This window comes from Mustela nivalis, assembly GCF_964662115.1.
Source record: "Mustela nivalis genome assembly, contig: HAP1_SCAFFOLD_2836, whole genome shotgun sequence".
NCBI lineage: Eukaryota > Metazoa > Chordata > Mammalia > Carnivora > Mustelidae > Mustela > Mustela nivalis.
This window is the reverse complement of record NW_028133829.1, coordinates 15,214-28,439: the sequence shown is the minus strand read 5'-3', so window position 1 is coordinate 28,439 and position 13,226 is coordinate 15,214. Positions and strand designations below refer to the sequence as shown.

Below are 13,226 nucleotides of genomic sequence, written 5' to 3'. Positions count from 1 at the left end.
GGACCAACTACCATTTAGGAATATGGATGTAGTAGATTGTATCTGCTGTGAAAGGCGAGGTTTCTTTCTGCCTTTGCAAGCTCATCATTGGATTGTCTGTGCCGAGACCTATAATTCACTTTAACGCCTACTCAGTATAAGACAGTTTTCTTTCTCTTCTACTGTTGTAGAGGGGTTTCCTGGTTGGCAGGAGATTTTGTCTCCAATACCTGCACTTATCTTTCTACCAGAGACTGGTTGCATAAACTTCGTAGCTCCCCACCATGGAATACTATGTGGTCATGACAAAGACCCAGAACCCTCTCTCTGCTTTCATTGTTGAGTGAAAGTGCAAGGTACACGGTAGTTTGGTAAAAAGAGCCTGTGTTTGTGCTTGCATAATCTTTCCAAGAGTGAACAAGAAACTGATAAAAGTCCTTGTGTGTGTGTACGTGTCTATGCGTGCGTATCTGTGTGTGTTGAGAGGAACTGGGCAGATGGAGGACAGGAGAAAAGGAATTTTTTTTTGCCGAACATCATTTTGTATTTTCTGATTTTTGAAACATGCGACTACACTATCTCTTCAAAATAAATTAAAAGGAAGGCTGGTGGCAAGCAAACCAAACACTGAAGAAAAGAAGTCCCAGGACCAGACGTTCTCTGAACACTTGATACCTGTTCATTTCGGAGCTTAGCCTTGACCTTAGAACTAACTGAAGACCGATGATATTGACTTTGGGGTTCATGTTAGACTTTTTTGTGGGAGGGCTGATCTTAGTGTAAAAGCAGGGAATGTCTATCTAAAAGAAAAAGAAAAAAAGAGAACAAAGGAACAGTCGGGTAGTGAATGCACTCCTTCCCAGACTTCCCAGGGTCCTCAGGGTTCAATCCTGGCCCTGGGGAGTGGGAGAGGGGATAGAACTCACTTCCCGAGGTTTGCTGTAGCGTGCCACCCCGCCCGCCACCTCTCTGCCTCCCAGGAGGTCACTCACTTTCCAAGGAGCAGGTCTTCGTGGGTCAGGAGGGGTGACAGGAAGGGGTGTGTGGCGTATAACGTCCATCCATACTGGGAACCGAGGAGTCAGGATTCCCATGGTTCCACCAGGGTTCCAGAAGCTTCTCTTAGAGGAGGGTGGGAAAAGGAAACGGGGCAAGGGTCCTCTCTCAACCACCCTGGCCACTTCCAGGTTGTGTAAATTGTCCCTTGTTATTTCTGTTGGGCATCAGATCAGGAAATGGCCCAAGAGGGCTTGCTACGTGCTGGGCGCTTCTCCCCTTGATCCCTGTGCTAAGCCTATGAGGTAGGCGCTATTTATCATAATCTCCATTTTAGGAAGGCACAGAGAAATAAGTGACTTCCCCGGGGTCACACAGCCTGTGAGGGCTGCTCACCCTCTCAGCGGTCTCCCTTCTGACACCCTTGAGCCTGCCTCCAGCTGAGGCTGCAAACCAGCTCTCTCTCAACAGTCCGAAAGAGTTCTGCAGTGGGATTGCGGGCACTGTGACTCAGCACCCGGGTAGGGCTGTGCTTTGCAGTTCCGGGTCCCTTGGGAGGTCTTGCGGCGTTCTCCACCGTGCCTGAGGATATACCCAGCCTCTGCTTCCTAGCTCCCCACCCCTTGCCCTGTGGCCTTGGGCACGTGCCCTGCTCAAGTTTCAAGGTGTTAGTAATGGTCGCGGATCAGGACCCTGTCCTGGACCTCTCCAGGTGTTCTAGGCGGAGCACTGCAGGCTGCAGAAGTCAGCCGAGGAGAAGAGCCTCAACACGTTGACCAGCGGGAACATGAGCAGAGCTCCGACCAGGGAGCCCAGCTGCACCGCCGCCCCGCACCACAAGAGGGCGCTGCGGCTGCGGTCGCGTAGGATCACGCCCAGCATCACCTTGACGTAGCTCAAACAGCCAATGAACAGCACCCACGAGGCTACCTGCGGATACCGGGCGGCAGAGATGCAAAGTGAAGGCGGCTTTGGGGTGAGCCCCAGGGGAGAAGGATGCTTGTAGGGTGATCAAACTGGGCTAAGGGAACCCTACGGAATAACCTTTAAGTTCAGTAGTATTGGGGGCTTCTCCCTAGGGCTAAGGGGGCCCCATGAGTTGACACACACCTCCAGGGCAAAGGAGAACCCATTAGTCTTTGTGGCCCCCATGATCAATCCAGGGCATCGGGGAGAAGGCCAGGGCTGCGGTACACATTCACGGGAGAGGCTGGAATGTCTCCTTGGACCAGCCACCTCACTTTCCTAAGCTTCCATTCCCAAATGAGAACCATCCCTTCCCCTGCCCAGCCCCACCTGCGGCTTCCTTCGGGAGCAAACACGAGACTTCGGCTAATAGAAAGCTCCTTGGCTAGGTGAGGGGTAGGGAGGGAGGCAGCTGCACAGGCCAGATACTTACAATGAGGACTTCCCCAGCCCAGTGGCCCTGCATAAGAGGGCAGGGGCTCATCACGGCCATGGCCATGTTGTAGGCCCCGAAGCCAGTCCCAAGCACGGTGAGGATCCCCAGGAATGGTAGAGACCTAGGGCAGAGAAGAGGAGGAGGATGGAGGAGATGAGCAGCCTGACCTCAGCCTCCCCTACCCTGGGCACTGCGTAGAATGGTCAGCGTCTCTAGGATTAGAGGTCAGATCCACGTGGAAACTTCCAGGCCAACTGCCTTAAGTGGGTCCACGAGGTTTCTGAGGGGCAATACTGGTCTAAGTCACCTTGAGCATTCATGGCAGGTGAAACAGAATGGACTCTGGTGCTATGGGGACCTGATTCAGATCCCACTTCCTACTGAAGCTGCAAGACTGGTCCCTGAGCCTGCTTTCTCACCGGCACTAGGAGCCTTGCATGGCTGCTGGGACCTGTGGAACAGACTGTGTGGGGCCTGCCCAGGGCCCCGCCCAGTGTTCTGTCTGCTTCCATTTCCTCCTGCAACATTCCCAAGCTCTGCCAGGAGGCTGGGCTGACAAGATGGCTTGGAGCCTGGCATTGCAGGCTGAGCTGGGTCACCTCAGTCGACCCCTTCCCCTCTGGTGGCATCTATGACATGAGGTCTACCTGATCTAGGGGCCCTGATAGCTGGCTTGGATGCATTCCACCGGAGGCCTCCCATGTCAGCTTTAGATGTGACAACGGAGGACCCTGTCCTTCATTAGAGGTCGTCATCCCCGAGGGCCTCCCTGTGCACACCCTTCAGAACACCAACACTGGCCTGCAGTCCTGGCGGGGGGGGGGGGGGGAGTGGAGGGCCTGCCCCTGCCTCTAAGAACTCTTTCCTCCAAGACCCTTGGAGTCGCTGCCTCTCAGACCGGTTATGTCCAACATTTTGGGCTTCTCCTGTTCCACACATCTGTGGCCTCTGCTTCTGCTTCCCCAGAAATCTCCAGCCTCCAGTTTCAAGCCCTAAGGGAGAAAATCCAGCTCTCTGGCAATGTGACATTTTCCATCTGACTCTCCTCTCCTTGTTCTCCCTCCTTCCTGGGCTGGGGGAAGGGAGCGGGTGTGAGCAGGTCATAAAGGCCCTAGAGGGCAGACAGGGCAGAGCGGTGGCTGGGAGGTTGTGTCATGACCCCAGAGTCCGTGGTTCTCCTTCCAGGCTCTGAACCCCTGCAGCGGAACCGCTTCGGTTGCCTACTAACATTTGAAATCTCAGGTTCCGATCTAGGCTGGCTCAATCCGCATTTTATCAATTTGCCTAGCCATTCTTCCAGATCTGTGGCCATAAGGGAGCCAACGTGAGCTGGAGGCAGGAGGAAGGGCTGAAGTCCTGGGAACTAGACCGTGGGATTAGACCCTTTCTGTGAGCCCCGGGGTTCCCCCTTGTAAATGGGAACACCAGCTCCTGCCTGCGCTTTCCTCCTTAGGGGCCAGTGGCCGGTCAGTACCTACACTAGACCTGCCATATGCACTGATACTGCTCTAAAATCTTTACCAAAGTAGCTCATTTTATGTTCCCGGCAACCCTAGGAGGTAGAATGCCTATTATCCCCATTTTCCAGATAAGTTTCCCCGAGGCACAAAGAGGTGAAGTGAGTGATTTGTCCGGGACCACATAACCAGGAAGTGGCAGAGTTGGGATTCGAACCCAGGCAGTCCAGCCCTAGAAACCAGGTTCTATACACAGAGCCTGACAGCTGGGGTTTGGAATTCTGCCTTCTGAGCAACCCAGGGCCAGCTGGGCCAGACCTGAGCTGCAGAAACATGGAGAGGAAGCAGACAAGAGGGTTGGCCATGGAGCTGAGCGTGGCAGACAGGTGATAGGCCACAGGCCCATAGGAGAGGCAGGAGTAGGTCTGCACGGAGGGCAGCACGCCGTTGGTGAGTGCGTTCACGAAGGCCACCAGAATGTAGATGAAGGCCAGTTGGCCTGGGTGCTTGGAGTCTGTTTTCTCCTCTGGATGCCCCTGGGCCTTGATGCAAGCCCCCGGGTCTGGGGGGCCCAGGTCCTCCCCTTCTCGTGGCCGGATGGAGTGGAGGGTGACCTGGGAGGTGAGGAGGTCTTCTATGGAAGATTCCCTGGGCCTGGGCTGACGCTGGAGGACAAAGAAAGCTGTGAGGCAGCAGGCCATCATGAAGGAGAGCAGGAGGAAGAAGACCAAGGGCGAGAAGTTGGCTGGGAGGTAGCGGCTTTCCAAATGGACGGCGGACTGTGTCGTCCTGGTCAGGTCAGACATCAAGGTGACATTAGCTCCCTGGGGAAAGACAAAATGAGGGTCAGTCTGGTCCCTGGGGGATGTCAGGACATGGGTGACAACAATATGAATAATCATATCCAATCAGTAGCATACATTGCTAGTAAGGGCTGAATAATATACACAGGATTCCTCAGGTAATGATCAATGGTGCTCACTGGGCACTGGCCCTTTGCACAGGTCAGCCCATGCATGCCTCCTCGTGGCCCTGTGCAGTGGGCACCATTAGCCCCCATTTTGGAGGATTGGGGAGTGTCAGAATGGTTCGTCTTCCCTGAGGTTCACGGGGAGTACATGGGAAAGCCAGTCCACTTGCTTCTTAAGGACACTGAAGCAATGTGTAAAGTCTACGGTTCTGGGCGCCTGTGTGGCTCAGATGGTTAAGCGTGTGCCTTCGGCTCAGGTCATGATCCCAGGATCCTGGCATTGAGCCCTAAGTTGGGCTCCTTACTTAGTGGGGAGGCTGCTTCTCCCCCTCCCTCTGTGGTTCCCCCACTTGTGCTCTCTCGTGCACATGCTTGATCTCGCTCTCAAATAAATAAATAAAATCTTAAAGAAAAAAAAAGTCTACAGTTCTTATCCCCAGCAGTACATTAGCAACACCTGAGGACTTCCGAATAAATACAAGTTTACCATCCCTGTTTTGCAATTTGAACATACAAAAAAGCTCTGAAAATTTGGATTTATTTCATGCCTCAGTTGGCAGCCACACTTGAATGGAGGTCGTCTATTTATAGCCTTAATGTGGCCCCTGGGCAGGAATACCCCTCTCCCCCAGGGCTGTAGGCAGTGACGTCACAGGTGCTATTATATACCAAGACAGGTGGGTTCTAAAATCCGAAACTCAAGGTTTCTCCGAGTTGGGACCTCAAGGGTCTCCGAGAAGCCCCAACCCCCAGAGAGTCTTATTCCATTGGTTTGGATGGAGTGGGGACCCCCGCTGTGTTTCAGAAGCTCCCCCAGGTAGGGGGGATCTGACGCACAGTCAGGTCAAGAACAGCGGTCTACCCAACATCTGGGAAACACAAGCCCTCTGCACGGTCTTTTCCATGACCAAGCATGGGGAGCCATGATGGATCATGCCGGGTACCTGTAGGAAGACCTCCTTCCCGGTGGTCTCAGAGCTTGGGGTGGTGTCTGACGGCTGAGTGACATTGACACAGGTGGTGAGACCTGAGCCCTGGGCAAGAGCCACCAGGGCAGGCAGGAGGCCGCTGAGTCCTTCGCCCACAAAGAAGGTGGTGAGGTAGCGGGCGGACAGCCGGCTCATGAAAGGCAGGAAGGTGACCGAAGAGGTGCAGTCCACCAGGGCCAGGAAGAAGGTGAGGACCATGAAGGCGACGCTGTGGTGGCCATCCAGCACCCAGGAGGTGACATTCCAGAGGAAGGCGAAGAGTGTGCAGGCGAGGGTGCCCACAGCCAGCACGGTGAAGATGATGGGCACCTCCGAGAGGCAGCCGGGCTGGAAGTGATGGAGCAGCGTGACCAGGAGGGGGCCGACGTTGGCCAGTTGGATGACCACTGTGAGATAGGAGGGAAGATACCACCCCTCGGGCAGCTCCGCCACCAGCAGGGGCAGCTCCACCCACAGCCCGTTGATGGCCACCCAGGAGCCCATCCCGAAGGTGCAGACCAGCAGGTGAATCAGGAGAGCCATGGTGATGTCTGCCCCGTGCTGAAGCCGCCACCTCCCAGATCAGCCTGCAGGGGGCGCCAGTGGATCCAGTGGAGAAGAACGCCAGGGGAGCAAAGTCAGGGCCGAGGATTGTCAAAACATGATGCCAGGAAGCCCAGGTTTCCCCTGATCTTTTTTCCTTCTCATGAGCAAGTTGGCTTTTTATGCTAGGAAAACACAGACACATTCTTTTATAACTAACCTTTCCAGAGGAGTGAGCTTCCCTAACCGTGGCTCATAATTCCAGAGACCACCAAAGAAAAGTCCGACATATGTAACTGCATAAATATTAAAACAGATAAAAGTAATCCAACAACAAACAAAGTATTCTTCGAATAAAAAGAAAAACAGGCAGAAATACCAACAGTAAGATCAAAAGATGACCACCTGGGCGAAAATACGTGCAGTGTAAATCATAGACAAATCATCTTCCTCTTATGTAAAGAGTTTGTAGAAATTAAGAACAAAAAGACTAAATAGAAGAGTGGGCAAAGGATGTGAACAGTTCAGAGGAAAATCTACAAATAAGCCTTAAACATACGAAAAGATCTGGGCTTGCACCCAGCTCTGCCCCTGGCTAGGACGGTGACCTCGGACAAGTGACATTGCCTCTCTGTGCCTCTTCCTCATCTGTAAAGAGAGGATGACAGTCTTGATTCCATGGTTTGTAATGATATGCAAATATGTTAATGAGCTAATGTTTTTAAAACAGGGCCTGGGCACACAGTAAGCACTCACTGGGGGCTAGATAGCATCCTCATGGTGAAATGCCAGGTCTGGGGACATAGACATTTTTGTCCAAGTCACATGAAAATGAATACATGACAATTACGATTTTTAAAAAAAGCAAAAAAAAAAAAAAGCTTCCCATGAAGAGCAATTTTGAAGAGAAATGTTGATGGGGCCAATTCCATCCTTTTACATAAGGGAAACAGGGTGGGGTCTAAGGAGGTGGGATCTGGAGCGGGTCCCTTGCAACACTTGGCCTCCTGACCCTCCCCCCACACCCCCCACACTAGTTTAACTTCATTCTCTTCTAGAAGCTGCGGAAGTCTCCCTGTGGCTGGGCCTCACCTGGGAAAATCCCCACACCTAGCGGCTTCTTTCCGGGTTCCACACACAGGACTGACTCTCAGCCCCAGATGAACTCCCTTTTTCCTCCACTGAGCAGAGCTCAGTCTGACCTGCATTCTGGCCACCGCCGCCGCCACCACCGGCTGTCTAGAGAACTTAAGCAGGTGGCTTAAGCTTCCACCTGTGAGGCCAGATAGGCCTGGCTCTGGGCCCCCCACCGAGAGGACTCAGGGAGGGAAGCTCCAGGCAGTTGTTGCCTGGGAAGGACCTTTTTCCCAGGTCAGTCAGGCACAGCTTCCTGGCTGCGCTCTCCCCACTGAGACCAGAACAGGGTATACAACAGGCAGAATCCCACTAAAACACGCTGCCCGTGCCCACTCAGAGTTCTGCCTCTGATGGGGGAAATGATAGGGAAGCACAAGAAGGTAGAGGCTGAATGGTGTTCCAAGGCAGAGGCTGCTAGCTGCTTCCCATTACTCACTCTTCCTTTCTTCCTTAGGTGTCTCAGAGACCAGACTTTTGGTTGGGCAAACAGCCACCAAGCTAAGGGAATACATTTCCCAGCCTTCCAGAAGTCCCCTTTAAGATGAGGGAGTAAGTGTGCCTTTCTGCCCTTCCTCTGTCCTACTGTCTGGGACTCAGATGTGATGGCTGGAACCCCAGTGGTCGTTTTGTGCTAAGAAGGGTGCTGTGAGCACTAGAGGGAGATTAGACCTTAAGGCTTGGCAGCACAGAGTTGCCATACCAGCCCCGTTCTGCCTGCCACTGAACTATTTTGTTTGCTCAGTGTTGTTTACATTGTAAATAAGCTGCTCTCTTGTTTAAACTACTCATTTTATATACAGCAAAACAGTGGCCCAGGGTTTTGTGGCCAGAGATAGACATTGACGAATATAGAGAGACTGATTATAGTAGCCCAAAACTCATGAGGACTTTTATCTCCTTTATTCTGGATGTCCCAACTCAGAAACTCAGGTACTGCCCCAACTGGGATTTGATCAAAAACCAAAATCAAATAGGATTCGTTGTTGAAATACACAAACAGGCATAGAAAGGTTAAGAGTAAACTTGGGGGTGAAGTTTCTCTTCCAGGGAAAGGCAAAGAGATGGAGGGAGAGAGGGAGAGAGAAAAAGAGAGAGGAGGAGGGAGGGTGGTGAGGGAGAGAGAGAAATAAAGAGCTCTCAATGTGGGATTTGATGCCAATAGTATAAGTTAAGACCCCAAGTCATTCCATACTGATAGGTACTGCCGTCCTTAGTGGGGTGAAAGCAGTTGTGGGTATCTATGATCTGAATAACATTTCAGATAGTGGGCAGCCGGCTGGTGACTCACTCCTCTGGACCTGGATGGCAGAAGGTAGTGTAAAATAAACAAGGATATAGAGGAGGCAATAAATGATATTTCTAATAAGCAGGAATAAGTAAATAGCAAAAGGGAGGAGGTAGATTTGCTAAAGATGGTTATTTTTATCATCTGAAAAGCCATTAAAAGAAAGAGAGTTCCGCCAGATGTCCAGCTATACATTTATAAATATGTAGTTCTCCAGCATAGGACCAGTCAGAAAATAAGACTTGCCAGGGGAAAAAATCATTTGGGAAAAAAGAAAGAAAGCTGGATCTCTTTCTTACTTTTATCCCTCACCCCTGAAAAAAGAATTCCAGATGGATCAAATGTTTAAATATTTTTTTAATTAAAAAAGGAATAAAAATGCCCAAAGAACACAGAGGCGGAGGGAACCACCTGTGCAAATGTCCTGGGGCAGGAATAAGCCTGGGCCAGTGTGGCTGGAGCAGTGGGCTGGATGGGAGGTGACACCTCTGCAAATGTCCTGGGGCAGGAATAAGCCTGGGCCAGTGTGGCTAGAGCAGTGGGCTTGATGGGAGGTGAGAACAGATGGGCAGGTAAGAAGCCTGAGCCTCCTTTATGTGCAACAGGTTCTATGCACGGAAAGACTAAATCCCCACACTGCACAGAGCTGAGCGGTCTGGGTTCTGATGCAGGCACCACATGGCTGTGTAGATTGAGGGAAGTGATTTGGCCCTGCAAGTCTCTTCTGTTGGCTGGAAAACAGTCATGATGGTGCTATGGCCCAGCGTGACCCATGTCCTGTGTGGCTCTCCTGCCTGGGCCTGCCTCAGGCAGCCACAAGTGCCCCATGCTCCTGGACCTGGGAGATACAATGAGCCCATTGATCAGTGACAATGGCAGGGTGGGGAGGGAAAGGAGTGGGGGGATGTCCTTGGCAGAGGGAACCGCATGTGCAGAGGCCTGGTGGCTACTGAGCACTACAGGAGGGGCTGCCAATGAGTATGTTGGGAATATTTTTAAAAAGTACATAGGTCTTTTCTCTTTTTCCTACAGTAACCTTGCAGTTCTTGTTCATACATTCAACCAGTATTTACTGGCCACTCGGGGTGTGCTGAACAGTAATTTCTACTTTCAGAAAAGCATGAGAAGAACTAAGCAAAAAAAGACAAGGGCTAGTGGGAGGGAGGCAAAGCTGGGAGGAGCTGGCAATCATAGAGGGAATGTGAAAGAAGTGTGGGAGTGAGCCTGGCCAGGGGAGAGTAGTTCAGGGGCGGGGACAGCAAGTGCAAAGGCCCTGGGGTGGCTGCAGCCCTGTGAGGGTGGAGGATGGGCAGTTCATGAAGGGCCCCCCAGGCAAGAGTTTAGGTGACTTCTCTGAGCCCAAATCTCCATTCTTGGGCAGAGGGAGGACCGGCTCTAACTGTGTTTTAACAGAATCCCACTGGCTGTTGCGAGGAGAGTCATGAGGGGCCAGGGCAGAAGTGGGAGTGAAGCCTGTGTTTCCGTTAGGGAGCCGGTGTGGAAATCCAGGCGGGAGAGATGGTAATGCCAACAACAGTAAGACTAACAGCAGTAATGATGACTAACATCATTTACTGGCCAAGCACTTTACCCACATCACCCATCAGATCCTCCCAACAATCCCCACGTAGGCAGCACGACAACCGCCATTTTAAAAGGAGTTAATGCGGCTCAGAAAACTAATTTGCCCCGGGTCACCCAGCTGGTCCCCTGGGAGCTGGGACTGGAACCAGGCACAGCTGAGTGTGAGCCTGAGCAGAGGGAGGGGGTTACAAAGAGGCGGCAGGGGCGGGGCTGAGCTGGGCCCCTTTCCACTCGCCCTGCCCTGCGGCCTCCTCACCCTGTGGGCTGGGAAGGAGAGAAATGAGACTCCAAGACATATCTGCCACCTGGGGCCCAGTGACAGTGGGGGACCAGAGACCTTAGGCTCTGGCAGAGACACTGAAGACTTCAACCGCACCCAGCTACGGAGCCAGGACAGCCCCTGACAAAGGTGTCTCTTTACTTTGAATTCTTGTATCCAGAGCAGAGAGTCCCAGGCCCCAAGGAGGACAGGAAGGGCCCCATCCTACCTTGAGCCTCGGAGCCTCCACTCCCAGTGCTCTCCGCTTTGTTCCTGCACAGACGGATCCTGCCTGTGGCCTGGGCTCACCTGCCGAGCTTTATCTGCGTCTTATCGCGTGTGTGCTGACCGCTCCCACTGTGCGGCATCACCTCCGTGGGACCAGGGCCCTGCTTCTCTTCCAGGGGCCTGGTGGCCATCTGGTTTGCAAAGGTCTGGGCCATCAACGGAGTCTGCCTCAGCCTTGTGGCTTGAGCCGGGGAGGGTGGCCCAGGCAGTGCCCCGGGCAGGGTGGGCCCTGTCTACACTCCCTCTTGGATAAGGGTCTGAATCAGTGTTGTCCCAGCGTCCTTGGTGAATCCTGCAGGCCCTCCGCCTGGGGCCTGGGATGTGGGATCTGGCCTGTCCTCTTGAGAGTGGTGGGGAGATTGTCTGGGTTGGAAGCTGACTTTGACTAGATAGAGCAGGAAGAGAAAGAGAGAGAGAGAGAGAACCAAAGTGACAGTGACAGAGGGACAGAGGCAGGGACGAAGGAGGTGGTGGGGCAGAGAGGACAGAGGGCGGAGGGGAGCCAACGGAGGTAGAGGAGTGACTTTGTGTGCTGGAACTCCCGCCCGGCTCAGCCCCAGCCCTCACCTAAGCAACCGTTCACATCCTTGTGGATCAAGCCGCCTTCTCTTGCCTTTCCTCACCTCAGAGTTCCCTGGCTGCCTCCAGCTCAATGTTCCCATCTCACGCATGTGGGGAAACTGAGGCCCAAAGAGGAGGCACTGTTTGCCCACACTATGCCCCCCATCTCAGGTTGGGGTGGTCATCCAGGCCTGTGCTCACTGGCTGTGAGTCCTCAAGCCAGCTGTTTGCCCTCTCTGGGTCTTGGTTTCTCCATTGAAGAAAGGGTGTGGGGATGCCCCTATCTTGTTGGGTTCGGCTTACAGGGAGAAGCAAGGAGATAGTGGGAGCCCAGGCTGGCTGGCAGGGACTTCGAGTTCCCTTCCTCCTCCTCCTCCTTCCCAGGGCCTGGAAGGGCTGCAGGCCTCCCACGAGGCTGACCTTGGTGAAGCAGCCTCCCCTCAGTGCCCATCCGAACCCCCAGCCCCCATGCCAGGCTGGTGAGACTCCGGCCCGACCTGGCAGGAACAGCCGTCTAGACTGCCCAGCGGCCTGGAGACGCAGCCGGGCAGAGGTCAGTGGGGGTCCAGTCTTTTGACCCAGGGAGGAGGGGGCTGAAGTCCACCAGGGCAGCTCCAACCAGACCACAGAAGAGAAAGCCCTTCTTCCTCTTAGTCCCTCCAGCCTCCAGCCCAGGAGTCTGAAACCAGGGGAAAAAACCCACAGACCACCCACTGTCCCCAGACAAGTGCCCCCCACCCTCCAAGTGCCCAGTGTCTCACAGCCCTGAGCTGCCCAGCAAGGGCTGCTTACCTGCAGGTCCCGTTCCCAAGTGGCTCTGCCTGGGAGGGGAGGAGGCAGCCGGTTAGTATTAACCTGCCCCGCCCAGCCCAGGGAGGGAGCCCAGCCCAGCAGGGGAGGGTGGGCGGGGCTGTTTGCAGCACCAAGAGCCTACTGTGTGTCTGAAGTACACCCAGCGGCCCAATCCCCAGGATCCCGATGATACAACAGTGACAGTAAAGGGCTCACATTATCAGGGAGTGCTTCCGGCTGTCTGGATTTTATGAGGGTTGACTCCCAGAAGGCAGAAGACCTGTCCAGGCTGGCTCTGGCCTCAGCCCAGGGCCACCATAATTCCTTTCGCTCAGGAACAGGGCTCCCCGGAGCAGAAATTCTTGGTTCCAATACTGGAGCTCAAACAAGTCACTTGGAAAGTGGGGGTATTAATAGCATCCTCCTGGTAGGGCAGAAATCCTAACAGCCAGTGTGTGCCAAGTTGACTCTGTGCCAGACGCTGAACTTGACATGCATGAATATATTTACTCTTCGCCACACCCTTTGGGGGGCGTGGTACTATGACAATCCCATTTGACAGATGAGGAAACAGAGGCCCAAAGAAAGTCAAGAGCCTCAGCAGAGCTGGTCTCTGATGCCCACTGACAAATGGCCATTGGACAATAGTAATAGTTCAAATCTGATTAAATCTTCCAGGACTCCTAGGCGGTAGGCAGATACCACTTTTAGTCCCTACTTTACAGATGGGGAAACTGAGACTTACAGAGAGGCGCTCTAGCTGGGAAGGGCAGGGTCACATTGGAAGCCGACTCTAGCTGACGCTCACACGGGGTCTGGCACCTGCCTGGTAAATTTCATTGTATGTTGACTTCTCCTGAGTAATCTCGCCCACTTTTTGCCTTGCTCTCTGAGATATTCATGGGCTTGATGAACGATCGCTCTCCAGGCAGATGCTTGGGGTGAGTGAGAGGTGAGCAGAGCCCGGAGGAGAACACCGGACCCCTCTCTGGGCAGGAGCTCAGG

General features: G+C 53.5%; 1 protein-coding gene across 1 annotated transcript; it reads right to left on the bottom strand.

The window, feature by feature from the left end:
• Nucleotides 1-635: 635 nt before the first annotated feature.
• SLC52A3 (solute carrier family 52 member 3) lies at nt 636-12,312 on the bottom strand. The gene is made up of 5 exons (XM_082751299.1): nt 12,222-12,312; nt 5,749-6,500; nt 4,153-4,658; nt 2,375-2,498; nt 636-1,905 (listed from the first exon to the last, which is right to left on the bottom strand). The coding sequence occupies exons 2-5, from the start codon at nt 6,313-6,315 to the stop codon at nt 1,693-1,695; spliced, it is 1,410 nt and encodes a 469-aa protein (XP_082607425.1). The 5' UTR covers nt 6,316-6,500; nt 12,222-12,312; the 3' UTR covers nt 636-1,692.
• Between the last annotated feature and the right edge of the window lie 914 nt (nt 12,313-13,226).

Coding starts and splice junctions, on each gene's coding strand:
- SLC52A3 (XM_082751299.1), bottom strand. CDS start 6,315: ATGGCTCTCCTGATTCACCTGCTGGTCTGCACCTTCGGGATGGGCTCC. Junction 4,659..5,748: donor GGAAGGAGGTCTTCCTACAG/GTACCCGGCATG, acceptor GTCTTTCCCCAG/GGAGCTAATGTCACCTTGAT. Junction 2,499..4,152: donor TCCATGTTTCTGCAGCTCAG/GTCTGGCCCAGC, acceptor TCTCTGCCCTAG/GTCTCTACCATTCCTGGGGA.